The sequence below is a fragment of the Cottoperca gobio genome, chromosome 9 (genome assembly GCF_900634415.1).
Source record: "Cottoperca gobio chromosome 9, fCotGob3.1, whole genome shotgun sequence".
Classification (NCBI taxonomy): domain Eukaryota; kingdom Metazoa; phylum Chordata; class Actinopteri; order Perciformes; family Bovichtidae; genus Cottoperca; species Cottoperca gobio.
Window position 1 is genome coordinate 19,344,715 of NC_041363.1, and position 15,153 is coordinate 19,359,867.

General features: G+C 38.2%; 1 protein-coding gene across 1 annotated transcript; it reads right to left on the reverse strand.

Annotated features, from left to right (window-relative positions):
- Positions 1–1,430: 1,430 nt before the first annotated feature.
- Positions 1,431–6,942, reverse strand: prlrb (prolactin receptor b). The gene is made up of 8 exons (XM_029439095.1): positions 6,882–6,942; positions 6,596–6,728; positions 6,074–6,243; positions 4,736–4,902; positions 2,549–2,690; positions 2,354–2,450; positions 2,199–2,268; positions 1,431–2,093 (listed from the first exon to the last, which is right to left on the reverse strand). The coding sequence occupies exons 1-8, from the start codon at positions 6,940–6,942 to the stop codon at positions 1,431–1,433; spliced, it is 1,503 nt and encodes a 500-aa protein (XP_029294955.1).
- Between the last annotated feature and the right edge of the window lie 8,211 nt (positions 6,943–15,153).

A 15,153-nucleotide genomic window follows, 5' to 3' on the forward strand; every position in this document is an offset into this window, starting at 1 on the left:
CGTTTCAGTGTTTACTGCACGGGTGTCAAACTCAAGGCAATTATGACCTATTTAACCTCTTATGTATGTTGTTGTTGGTGTTGTTTTTGTTGTTGTCCTGCATTTTAGCGCCTTGAGATTGCTTTTAGCTTTGAAAGGCGCTTTACAAATACAATTTATTATTATTATTATTATATCCGAAAATATCATGTCTGTCATAACTGTCCCGCCGGTTTTGGTAATTAAATCAATGCATGGCACAACCACGGGAAAATACATTTGAGGAAGTATCTAAATGTGTGAATGAAATGAAAGTTTTTGGAAAGCAAAGGGAAACACACCACAGATCTCTGGGACGATGTGAGCTGGACTGTTTGTGCGACATAACGAAGCATCGCACTGTTAAACCTGCAGCTTCAGGGCCGTGTGATCACAGACATGTGTGATGCCAAGCTGCCTGTGGGAGACTCTGATGCAGAAGGAAACTTTGGTCACTACGTGTTTCCAAACACTGACAAACATCTCCACCTCTGTGTTCCCGACAGCATTCTGCTGATCAACTGAGAGCATTTGCCGACTTTGCAGCTCAGAAATTAAATTGAACTGCTCAGCAATCCGTTTGCAGTTGACTTAAATATGTTCCATATCTTTTTGCACTTTATCCAATATGTGTATCCTGTTCAATAAATGTGGACCGTGTTTGGCCCTCGACGTAGTCCCAGATTTTAATGTTGGCCCTCTCTGTGATTGAGTTTGACACCCCTGGTCTACTGCTTGCTTTGCGCAGCCCCGCCCTTCGCGAGTGTGTAAGTGTGTGCGCTGTGCAGTCAGAGACAGAGCGGAGGAAAGGAGAGGGGATAACTAAAAACAAATCTGCTGCTAAATGTTTTACTTTAAAATGACACAGTATAATTATTTATTACTTGTTAATCATGTTAAAAAATGTCAGCTCAAAATTGTCTGCGAGCCATAACGAGTCATCGAAAGAGAGACATATGTTCCCGACCCCTGCCCTAGAGGAACAATCAGTAAATCAATAAAGATGGGAACAATTAGTACAATTTTGATGCCAAGCTATTTCACTGAGTAAGTAGAAACTTTGACCGACTGGGAGCGTGAGAGGGAAAGTCAGAGGATCATCAACGTCATTAGAATTTATCGCCAAGAGACCTTGAATATTTGTAACATATTTCACAGCAATCCTTCCCATGGTTGTTAACCTGGTCTGAACCTCTAATGTCAACCTCATGTCAGTGCTAGAGGAGAAGGTCAGGGGATCACAAAAGTCATTCATCCTCTGGTGACCATGAATGTCTGTGCCTAAATTCATGGCAATCCAGCAGATAATGACACAAATACAGAATATCTGCAGCCTTTTTCTTTAACTCCCAACGGTAAATCATTCTGGACATGTGTCATTTGTATTTGGACATTGCATATAAAACAAAACCTTACATTAAAGGTGGGGCAGGGATGGTATCTACATATTCGCTATCGATGATTTCTGTGCACACAGGAACCTTTCTTGGATTGTGAAGGGCACAGTCTGTGTAGTGGTTTCTCTTCTCTCTACAGGATGAGTCAACTGACACATTTTGTTTCTGCAGGACGACCATATTGTCACTGTGCACCTCTTTCACCCTGCTGTAGTCCTCTGGTATTCTCTCTTGTCTCTGAACGCCCATGTAGCCAAAGGTCTTAAATGGGACGTTTTCTGTCTCGAGGATGAGAACATTGTCACCGTTCACCTCTTTAACTCTGAGGTAGTCCACCTGTTTCACATGCACCCCTTGTATGTTTTCAACATGTCGTTGAATATCCACATAACCGCTGTTTGTGAATGGTTTGTTGGTGCTTTCTATTTCATTCTTTCTTTCCTCAGCCTTTTCCCAGGCACTGTGGCTGAAGGTGGACTCCTTACAATGGATTTCAGAGGCTAAGTGGAAGCAAGCGGAAATAATCAAGCTTTTGCTCCTTTTTTGAGAATTGGAGAGAAGCCCATCTTCATTTTCAGTCACAATTAGATACTCCTCCATCTGGTCCTTCCAGACCACCACAGGAGGAAAGCTCTGGTTGATGATGAGGGCGTTGTCGACGTCTTCGGGTCCCCCACTCTGTAAGTTATTTAGAGTTAATTTCAATACATTATGACCTCACTAATATCAAGTCCAAAGCACTTTTTTGGATAAGTTGGAAATACAATTCCGATTCAGTGTTACCTTAAGAAGTTGAGCATCGACTCCTCTTATCTTTGGACCAGGAACAGGTGGCAGAACACACAGCTTCACACTGGGGAACAAAGTGAGTCAAAATGTTCTCATCTTGACTTTCTATAAAGAATGATACATCATACATTTTTGCAGGAGATACATACTATTTCCTCTTCACGATTAAGGAACACACTGCTGTTATACACAGTATGGCAGAGAGGCTAGAAACCAATATCCAAAATGGTCTCTCATTCTGAAGATCTAAATAAAACAGGAAACAAAGATGTTCAGTCATTATTAGTACTTGTAACACTTGCTATCTTGACAAAGGTTTTCTGGAAAGAACTTCTGAGACTTACAGTCAGAGATTTTCACACAGGTAGTATTGCTCCACTCGCTCCAGAAGCTGTGATCTAGTCTGCAGCGCACCTGCGCCGTGTACACCCCCCCAGGATGGACACTGTACAGGCTGAAATGACTTTGTGTACCTGACGTGTACTTCTAGAGTAAACAAAAAACTAAAATCATGTTGACCTGGTACCCAGATTTAGGTAACATTTGGGTAAAACAGTAGTTGCAAACAAAAATGTCTAAAAGCATTGCAATATTATATAACACTAAAGATACCTTGAATCAGAACTCACTATATATACTGTAGTTCCATACATTACCTGCCATGTGGAGGGATGGGGAAACATACAAAACCAACACTAATCCAATTGTCATGCTGCATGTCATGTGTAGTTCACTTAACACATTTAAAAAATAAATAATTCATATAATAAGGTGGTACATATAAAACTGAGATATGATTACTATTTTGTATGAAACGTTTTGAACTCATGTTAAGTATGGTAAGAGGGTAGCTGTAATAAGCTTAAGCCTTCACCTTTTCGGTCAATATTTAGTTTTCTTTTTGTTTTCCTTTTAATTTAATACCTTTAGTGTTATTTATTTATTTATTTTCATGTGCATTCTTTTTGGAAAAGTACTGCTGATTACTACTACAAACGCATTTATTTTACCTGATTTATAGTTTGCTCATTTATTATATGCTAAATGCAACAACAACAACAAAAAACAGTATTCCAAGAAAATGTTATTCCAAGAAAATGTTGGTACGGCCCATACAGTATACTGTTAATCTGTGTTATGGAGTTGGGTCAAAGTTGAAACTCCTGTTGACAGTCCTCAAGGCAGCTCTGTTATTGCCCTCTGCTGGATTGACTACACAACCATTTGAAAGTTTCCCTAAACCTCGAGAGAAGTTATAGGTAGTTTAATTTCTTCCTTGTTGGATGTTTGCAATTCAAACCAAAGCGAGATTTCTCTCCACCCCTATCCCAGCCTCACTTGCTACCAGTTACATTTTACAATCTGTTTTAAAATCTTCCTGATTACCTTCACAGAGAAATGAGGCTTCAACCTTCTGAACTTTTAACCCACTATGGACCCGACTGGCAGCCTCAGATCGTCTAGCTGGGCTGTTCGAAGATCCTGAGTGGCTTTTGCTATGAGAGCCATCTTCTCGCTATCACCATTCTAGGAATTTATATATTATTTAAAGTATTTGTATTCTAATATTTGACTTAATTATATTTATAATTTACAGGTTTCTTTTTACAAGCCAGTCCCTTGTTTTAATTTTGTGTGTATTGTTTTTTTCTAGAGGAAAATAAAGTAAAAGAGACTTTCCCCCCTTCCTTTGAGTTTTTTTGAGTATTTGTCTTGTGTTTGTATACAAAGGAACATACAAGTGTACTTTTTACAGGCAATGTACAGTAGTCTGGATGTTCCTGTAGACTTGAACTGTTTCACACTTTGCAAATGATGGCTGGCACAAAGTCAGTCACGTCATCTCGTTTGACTGAAAATATGGGGCCTATGTTGTACATAGCTGATGTAAGTAAACTAGGGCTGCAACTAACAATTAATTTCATTATGAATTTATCTGACAAATACTCTGACAATTCTTATGTCGAAAATGACCATTACGACTACCCTAGAGCCCAAGGTGGCAGCTAAAATGCTTTGTTTTGACTAAGCAACACTCCAAAATTGAAAGATATTCACTTTACTATCATAGAGGACTGATACATATTCACATTTGAGTATGAATCTTTGAATTGATGGCATTGTTTGCTGAAAGTAATTGTCGCAGAATATCTGTTTCCTAATCAATTAACTAATTCATTGTTTCAGCTCTAAGACAAGCCTATAACAGAATCTGAAAACATGTATAACATGGATTTATCTATTGTCTAATGTTGGTCCCTTTAGTAAAAGAATCCTATATTTAGCATTTTGATTTTATTTGATTAAATGCAGATCCCAGACAGTACCTTTCATAGACACTCACTGTTCTGTCCTGCACAACAAATACAATGTGAAGCCAATGAGCCAATGAGAACAAATTTTGTTTTGGGAACTGAAAAGGGTAAAAACAAAGCTGTAATACTACTTGATCACACTGTGGAAGATACTGTTTATGTGCAAATTATCTTATTTTAATTTATATTTTATATATATTAACATTTCAAGCTCACCTTCCACTTGCTGCTGTTTTCTTTTTTGACTCTTAGTTCATATTTAATGGTGACCCAGCCGGACTTGGTGTCTGTGTTAGATGGAGGATCCCATCTGACATGGAGACACGGACTGTTCTCTCTCTCCTCCACCAGCACCGTTACGTTTTCAGGAGCATCAGGCTTCACTGTGTCGAGACAGAACAAAACAAAAGAGTCCAGAGCCACATTGGCATTGCATTGCACTAAATACTAAAGCCAGCATGCAAATAGGCTCACAATGACAAAGCCAACATTATGGAAACCCATTTCCGCCAATGTGATGAGCAAAAAAAGATCCTGTAAGTCATTATAATGAGTAACCTTCCTGAAATAGGGACTTAGAGGCCTGGTAGTCAAAATATTGACCTTGATAAATATTGAATGTTTTTCATTATTTTGAGATGCAAATTCATTATTTTGACAATGTTTTTTGTTATAGTTATTTTCATCTTACTAATTTTTTGCCGGAAAGGTCAGGGGTCACCAAAGTCTTAATTATTAATATCTGGGGGGCAGATTGAGGTATTTCAGTCTGGCTCATTAACTTGTCAGACCCCAAATTGTCTTTTAAAGTGTATTTTATTTATAAGAGGAAATCAAAAATAGTTAAGTAAGTTTAGATCCCTGGGACAATATATAATTAAGTGGAGTGACCATTTTCCTTCATGGGACAGGACGCTGCTCCACCTGTAAGCACAACTGCCTGCATAACCAAACAAAAGCTGTGAAATTTGATCCGAAACACAAGTTTTACACCGGGCACAAACCAGTTCCTCCTCATTCTGTTCAGGATTTATTTTGTCACTGTGTACTTTTCCATTCCTCAATGAGCTCCAGAAGGCTGCACAGCTGATAAAACTGTGCCAATCATTAGCTGATACAATACAGATCATTTTTCTGCTGTGCGCTTTCTTCTACTGCAATGAATACACAGATCGAGTGTATCAAGTGTATCACTCTTAGTGGGACAAAAAAACACTGTTGAGTTTAGCAGATAAAGCTATTCTTGATTATTAATACTAATTTATAGGCAGTTTATAGGATATTTTCAATATACAAAAGTTTACTGTAATAACATTCTCCATAAGTTACCATCTTTGTTATTCTGCATTTTGGTTTTCTTACTTGCCTTCATTGTCTTCCGTTAAGTACAGATAGAATTGTGTTGTTTATATCTTTATTTTTACTTTTATTAAAAAATGTTTTGTGCAAATGGGGGCCCAAATCTCTGGCAGTAAAGAGGAATCATAACTCAGTATGTCTCTCATGAGGTTTAACTGATCTCAACTACATTTTCATGGGAGAAACAAAACGTACCGATTTCCATGACATCCATCTTAAAAGGGTCTGAAGTGGCATTCCCCAGGGCATTGGAGGCCATCACTGTCAGGTAGTAGTCGACCCAGATGGAAGTGTGGTTCTTGTTGAAGAAGCAGGAGTTCCTCCCCGCCGACTGATAGTCCGCACACTCATACGTTCCCTCCAATCTGCGAGTAGACAAAACAAGACCTTTACTGACCAGTGAACACTGCTCGGGGCATTTTGCTTACAGGACAAAGTCAGCATTGTAATACTGTGCTGTGGGCAGTAAACACATGTTGACATTCAATGAACAATAATGACTGATAATCAGAAAAGAGTCAGGTGTGTGATGTCCACATAGTTTCCTCACTGACCACTGCAGCATGTCTCTCTCTCTCTCTCTCTCTCTCTCTCTCTCTCTCTCTCTCTCTGTCTCTCTCTCTCTCTCTCTCTCTCTCTCTCTCTCTCTCTCTCTCTCTCTCTCTCTCTCTCTCGCTCTCTCTCTCTTTAATTTAAAACAAAATTTACTGGACTGACCTTTCTCTCTCGTAATACAGGTGGTGTGTGGTGGGCAGCCCACCGTCGGAGCCTGGCTCCCACCAGCAGGTAAACGTCTCCTTGTCGGGGGACCTGCAGCCGAGGAGGACCGGTTTCCCTGGTGGAGACATGCCTGGCAACACATATTTATTAGTATATATTTAGTAATAACTCCTATAGTAGATCTTTATACCACTAGAGGTAAATGGGATGCTTTTGTACTTTTAGTGAACCAACCCTTTAAACAATAACGCAAAGATAATGTCATTTAAGCCTTTCAACTTACTGTTGGACTTCACAGCTGCAGACAGCAACACGAGCAGTGCCACCCCAAGATCTCTCCTCATCCTGGGACAAACTGTCACACTACTTGGCCTGGAAAAAGGAAGTGACATTACAAGCTTGCATTTAATGAGGCAATATAAACCCGTGGCTTGGCTGCGTGTCTTGTTTTTACCTAAGACAAGGAGATGTAGGGGAAAACAACGAGCACAACCACTAATTGTATGTACATGTTGTAGCCGACACATACGGGCCGTCATCACATGCTGAAGAAACATGATATACTGTTATGTAAAAAATATGTGAGAATTAACATGAGTTCAAATATAATTTGACCAACACCTTTTCATCAGAGAAGGGATCGCAACATTACCCAAAAAAGTGTTATAAAGTCAGATCACCTATTGTCTCAAATCACTCACTAGTGTTGCTCTATGAATCTAAATGGACTTTAGACCATTTTTATGTGTGTCCTTATTCCAGGGAGGTCATCATTATTCAGATCCAAACAATACAAACTACAAACTACAAACTACAAACTAAAACTAAAACCACTACAAATTATCAAACACTTTGAAACGCATTTATCCCAACAGCTGTAAGGACATTAAAAAAACAAAAGTTTGTGACACTATTAATATTATTACAGCTGTACACTCACCTATCCGACCTTATCTACATTAAACTGATGTTGACACAACAGAGGAGAGCAGTCCGCAGTCATTACCTTAGATGATCTTTTCACACCTGACAACCGGTGTGTCCTTCAGCTCAGGTATGAAATGATATGAGCAAGAGAGGTGTCCTCCGAGTCATGGAGTAGGAGGGGGGAGGGGTTTGATGTCGTCACGACTTGCCCATCTGATCTGAGTACAGCCAGATAGCTCAGGCGGAGCAAGATGTCTCACTCCTGCCTGATTAATTGAATGCTTATACCTTATAAACAATTGTATTTACACAAATGCAGATTATTTTAAATCTGGGTGTTTTTTGAATAATACATTGATGTTATGTTTTGTTTTCATAACATGTTTTCCTATTGTTTTTGTGGGAAAACAAATACGTTATAAAAACAAAAACATATATATTCTTTAGTGTCACTGAGACATATCAACAGTGAAAATGAATTAAAACTACTTAACTCACTAGAACTCACTAACTCACTATATTTGAAATAATCTCCTCTCTCACTATATAAGACACTTGATTACGATGCCCCTAAAGTCCCAAAAGGTGATATTCTTTTTAATATTGTGTTATCATCTAGTTTGCACATATTGTAATAACTTTTGCGCACAATATCAAAATATATTACTTTTATTTTAATTGTATTATTTAAATTATTTATTTTGGTAACTTTACTTCTTAATTTAAGTTTTCGTTTCTTCTTTTTTTATTACATTTTTTACAAATGCCAGTTTGAACGTGTATTCAAATAAATACATTTATTTTTTCTTCGATATTTTTTAATATACAACACTCAAGTGAAACAAACAAACAGACAACAACAACAAACGTTCGTCTTTCTGTCCCCAGCGCGATGTTGCGATGGCCTCTAGTCGCGGAAATGTTCGAGACCCAATGCTCACCCCGCGCTCATAGCTCGCGCTGCTGGGCATTTCATTGAAGATGGAGGAGTTCGAGAGTTGACCATGGGATAGACCATGGGTGTCTAAAGAGAACAGGTACGGCTACACACACCTGTAAAACCACTGAGAGACCACAGGGACATTCAAATGTCCCTGTGGTCATTTCAAACTAATCAAGTCTATGGTTAACAGAAGAGGAGTTATACATGAAAACCTAATTAAAATAAACACCACCACTGCAAAAGTGCAACTAAATCAAAAAATTAAATGTGGGCTCTTAAACATCAGATCTTTATCAACGAAAGCTGGATTGGTAAATGATTTAATATCAGATAATAAGATTGATTTATTTTGTCTCACTGAAACCTGGCTGAGACATGAAGAATATGTCAGTCTAAATGAATCCACTCCACCTGGTCATATTAATACTCACATTCCTCGAGGTACTGGCCGAGGAGGTGGAGTTGGGGCCATATTTGACTCAAACCTCTTGATCAATCCTAAGCCTAAACTAAAATATAACTCTTTTGAAAGCCTTGTTCTTACGCTCTCAAACCCAACATGGAAAACAATAAAGCCAATTTTATTTGTTACTGTGTACCGCCCTCCTGGTCCGTACTCTGAATTTCTATCTGAATTCTCAGAATTTTTATCAAATTTAGTCCTTAAAACAGATAAAGTAATTATTGTAGGTGACTTTAATATTCATGTGGATGTTGATAGTGACAGCCTTAATAATGCATTTATCTCAATATTAGATTCAATTGGGTTCAGTCAGAATGTACATGAACCAACTCACTGTTTAAACCACACTCTGGACCTTGTTCTGGGATATGGTGTTGAAATTGAAAGTTTATCAGTGTGTCCACATAATCCTCTTTTATCAGACCATTTTTTAATAACTTTTGAAGTCCTGTTACTGGACTACAAGCCAGTAGGCAAAATATCCTACGCTCGATGTTTATCTGAAAGTGCTGTGACTAAATTTAAGGAAGTGATTCCATCAGCACTTGATTCAATACCAGGACTCAATATCAATATAACAGAGGACTCCAATGCTAACTTTAGTCCCTCCCAAATTAATCATCTTGTTGATAGCGCTGCAGCCTCACTGCGAATAACACTCGACTCTGTCGCTCCTCTTAAGAAGAAGATCATAAAACAGAAAAAGAAAGCTCCATGGCTTAATTTACAAATCCGCAAACTAAAACAAAAGTCGAGAAATCTTGAAAGTAAATGGCGTTCCACTAAATTGGAAGAATCTCGTTTAGTCTGGTTAGATCATCTTAAAACGTATAAGAAGGCTCTCCGTAATGCCAGAGCAGCTTATTACTCTTCCTTAATAGAAGAAAATAAGAACAACCCCAGGTTTCTTTTCAGCACTGTAGCCAGGCTGACAGAGAGCCACAGCTCTACAGAGCCTTCTGTTCCTATATCTCTCAGTAGTGACGACTTTATGAGTTTCTTTAACGATAAAATTATAATTATTAGAGACAAAATTAATCTCCTCCTGACCTCAATTGGTAATGACTTAACTTCAACTGTTGGAATTTTAAAAACATCTGTAACTCCTGAAATATATCTAGACTGTTTTACTCCAATCAACCTTAACCAACTAACTTCAACAATCTCATCGTCTAAGCCATCAACCTGTCTTTTAGACCCGATTCCAACTAAACTGTTTAAAGAAGTTTTACCCTTAATTAACACTTCGTTATTAAATATGATCAACCTGTCTTTATTATCTGGCTACGTACCAAAATCCTTTAAAGTAGCTGTAATAAAACCACTTCTTAAAAAGCCTGGTCTTGATCCAGAGATTTTAGCCAACTATAGGCCGATATCTAATCTTCCCTTTCTCGCTAAAATCCTTGAGAAAGCAGTCGCAAAACAGTTGTGTGACTTTTTACATAATAATAGTTTATTTGAGGTTTTTCAATCTGGATTTAGAGTTCATCATAGCACAGAGACGGCACTGGTGAAAGTTACCAATGACCTTCTATTGGCTTCAGACAAAGGACTCGTCTCTGTTCTTGTCTTGTTAGACCTCAGTGCTGCTTTCGACACTGTTGATCATGACATTCTACTACAGAGACTGGAACATTGTGTTGGCATAAGAGGAACCGCACTAAGCTGGTTCAAGTCCTATTTATCTGAGCGATCTCAATTTGTACTTGTTAACGATAAATCCTCCATGACAGCCAAAGTCAGTCTCGGAGTTCCGCAGGGTTCTGTACTTGGACCGATTCTATTCACCTTATATATGCTTCCTTTGGGCAATATTATAAGGAACCACTCTATAAACTTTCATTGTTATGCGGATGATACCCAATTATATCTATCAATTAAACCAGATGAAACCAATCAATTGGCTAAACTTCAAGCATGCCTTAAGGACATAAAAACTTGGATGTCTAGCAACTTTTTGATGTTAAACACAGACAAAACTGAAGTTATTATACTTGGCCCTAAACGCCTCCGAAACGCATTTTCTAATGACATAGAAGCTCTGGATGGCATTAACTTGGCCTCCAGCACCACTGTAAGGAATCTTGGCGTCATCTTTGATCAAGATCTGTCGTTTAACTCCCACATAAAACAAATCTCAAGGACTGCCTTCTTTCATCTACGTAACATTGCAAAAATAAGACACATCCTGTCTCAAAATGATGCAGAAAAACTAGTCCATGCATTTGTTACTTCAAGGCTGGATTACTGCAACTCATTGTTATCAGGTTGTCCAAAAAAGTCGGTTAAGACTCTTCAGTTGATCCAAAATGCAGCGGCACGTGTATTGACTAGAACAAGGAAATGGGATCATATTACTCCTGTATTAGCTGCTCTGCACTGGATCCCGGTAAAATACAGAATAGAATTCAAAATCCTTCTCCTGACTTACAAATCAATTAATGGTCAGGCTCCAGCATATCTTAAAGATCTCATAGTACCTTATAAACCAACTAGAGCATTACGCTCCCAGACTGCAGGGTTACTTGTGGTTCCTAGAGTCTCTAAGAGTACAATGGGAGCCAGAGCCTTCAGCTATCAAGCTCCTCTCCAGTGGAACCAGCTTCCAGTTTGTGTTCGGGAGGCAGACACACTCTCCACATTTAAGAGTAGGCTAAAGACTTTCCTTTTTGATAAAGCTTATAGTTAGGGCTGGCTCAGGTTTGCCCTGGATCAGCCCCTAGTTATGCTGCTATAGGCTTAGACTGCCGGGGGACACCTCCCTGCTCTCTTCCTTCTCTCCCTCTCTCTTCTTCTCCCTCTCTTCTTCTCCCTCTCTATCTGTATGCATTTATGTAAATATATGTTACTAACTCACCATCCGGGGTATCATCCCCGGAGTGTCTGTCTCTCATGTGGCAGGTTGCCACTGATAAAGTTTACGTCAGGATCATGAATCGTGACAGCGCCTGCTGACCTGGTCCTGCTGGACACCGGGAAGCCTTATTGACATTTTCCTGGATTCATCCAAACTTTCTATTTCTTTTTTTTTTTTCCAACACAACATAATTTCTGTCAAATGTTGTATTTGTACTATGTTGTTTATCCTGTACACACGACATCTATTGCACGTCTGTCCGTCCTGGGAGAGGGATCCCTCCTCAGTTGCTCTCCCTGAGGTTTCTTCCATTTTTTCCCCTTTAATTTTGGGGTTTCTTTTAGGAAGTTTTTCCTTGTGCGATGCGAGGGTCTAAGGACAGAGGATGTTGTAACCTGTACAGTCTGTAAAGCACACTGAGACAAATGTATAATTTGTGATATTGGGCTATACAAATAAATTTGATTTGATTTGATTTGAAATGGCCTTAAATTCATGCAGGCATATCGCCACCACGCGGAGAAATGAGGAAGCAGTCTGTTGGAGGGTGTGGAAGAACACGAGAGAAAAGAGAAGAAGAAGGCTAGAGAATAAAAAACGTTTCTGTAATTCATTATAATGACAAACTTTCTCGAAATAATAACTTAGTAATGTTATCTCAAAATAATAAGAAGCTCTCTCAAAATAATGAGTCAGTATCTAAAAATATTGACTTCATATCTCAATATAATGAGAAATGGATACTAACTCATTATTGTGACATACTTAGTCTTTTTTTTTAAAGAAAGTTTCTAATTTTAAGATACTAATTCATTGTTTTAAAATACCAAGTCATTACTTTTAGTTAGGCTACTAAGTCATTATTTAGAGATACAAAGTCATTATTTGGAAAAAGTATAATGACTACAATTTCTTCATTCTTCAGTATTGGCAGAAAAAGGCTTCCATACTTTCCTTTCCTTCCTCTCTTCTTGCAAATGTGTTTGACAGAAAATAACTTTTACAATCTCCTTCACTGTCTTCTTCTTCCTTTTTAGGTTTTAATTGCAGTTGGCAAGCAGTGTATCAGGTGCATTACCTGCTGCTTTGGCGTGTGAATCAGAGAAACCTATCCAAAGACAATTCTTCTGCTTGTTTCAAAATAACTTTGTGACAACAGTTTCCATGTCGTAAACAAAAAAGACGGGAAAATGTAACAAAAAAGATGTCATGTTTTTGATGCAAAGTATATTTACTCAAGTAGGCCTGCTATACTGAAGTACAATTGTGAGGTACTTAATGATTTATTGCTACTTTCCACTACATGTCAGAGGCAAATATTGTACTTTTTACTACATTTAATGGATAACTTTAGCTCCTAGTTACTTTACAGATTTAGATTATCAATACAAAATATAATAATAATAATAATAATAATATATCAACTCATAAAATAGTATGTAATATTATAGGTTAAGCTACCCAGTAGTTTATAAAGTAGTATATGGTGGTGGTGGTCTATATAATATATAAATAGGTCATTCTGCATAATGAGTACTTTTACTTTTGTACTTTTACTTAAGTAAGATTTTGAATGCAGGACTTTTACTTGTAACAGAGTAATTTCACACAGTGGTATAACTACTTTTACTTAAGTAAAATATTGGGAACTTCTTCCACCACTGCCCAGTTCCATACTACATACAAACGTTTCTTACAAAGTGCATACAGTATCATATCTACTGATTTCACTGTTTTATATCAGTTATAATTTCCATGTTGTTTTGTTTTTTCTTTGTTTGGCAGCATGTGCTACGTACCAGACTAAATAACTGGCAGTGTGTTTTGTTTGCCTTGTCAAATGATGGATTTTCTTTACTAAAGGATGACAGGGCCCGACTCAACAGTTAATTCGAGAAGACACCACTATGGTTCTGCACCGCAGAAGACACTAAAGTAGATCCACTCATATCTTCATCGACACCGGGCACCTTCTCTCCATGCTCAGCAGAGATGACATCCTCCGGCAGCTCTTTACCTTCACTTGACTCGCCATCTTCTTCACTAAGGACCAAGACCGAGAAATTGATGCAACAGAACAATGCAGACTCTTGGTTTGCTGAAGTAATGAAGGACATGCTGGCTAATATCAACCCAAACATTTAACTAGATGTTAGATTTAAAGTATACAGGATGCTATTTGAGGCGGCGCGGGACTCCAAAACAATCATAAATAAGAGACAGCTGAACTTCTGCATATAGTTTGTTTTTGAGTTTGTTTGTTTGTTTGTTTTTTAAACTTGTGTCAACAAATAGTGTACATAAAAATAGTTTTGTATTCACTATGTTTGTTTGTGTGTGTGTGTGTGTGTGTGTGTGTGTGTGGCTTGTGTTCACACAATATAAAACTGGTGGTTCCAGGTAGGATATGATGTAAGAAATGTGTCATGAAGAAGAGGAGGGGTCTTCAAGACTTGCTTATGATGGGTTTTGAAGCCCAAAGCGCGCTGTGATTGTCTTTCAATTGAATCCAGTAAACTTCTAGTTGATCAAGATACTTATTTATTTAAAGTGAAGCATTTCAAAAATACCCTCAGCCGAGGACACTTTCACACACCAAGTCCACAGTCCGAATCAATAAAGAGCCAGTTAGCTGTCTGTTGGTAAAAGTGAAAGTGGTACAAAAACATCATAAACATTTTGCTATATTCTCGACAGAAGGGTGTCGTCGTCCCTCATTGGTCCATGTTGTTATGCCCCTTGGTGGGCCGTCTTGTTGTGACGAGATGGAGGTAGACCTGAAACTCTTTGAAGAGAACCTACAGTGCTTCACATTCATAACTAATATAGTGCTCATTATACATTTGTGCAGAAATACATGTTGTGCAATAATACATTTTGATTGAGGTGGACGAGTACATGTGATAATCATTAAATGTGACACAATACAATCAGGAGTTTATTTACTTCACACTTACCTGAGTACAGTACAGTACAGCCAAAGAGTGCAGACTCTGCCTTTTTTCACTTCTATTTCACTGGAAATATTCAATCACCATCTTTAAGAAATAAAAGCTTGATAGACATGAAGGTAAATAAATAAAGGCCTTGGCATCTAGCTAGCGTTATAGATAGCAGCGGCTAGCTCTGCTAGATTAGCTACCAACAGGTATAACCCTACAGTTGCCTACAAAAAATTAACTTAAAGTAAGTGAAAACTGGTGGGCCTACCTGCCAGATGGCTATGAGTAACATGCCAATGCAAAGTGGCATATGCTTGAACAGGGAAATACTACAAAACATTAGCATACATTATGTGCCACAGTTATTTCAGAACAAGTCAGGTCACTCATCTGAACAGTGTTTAATTACTGAAAGAAAGT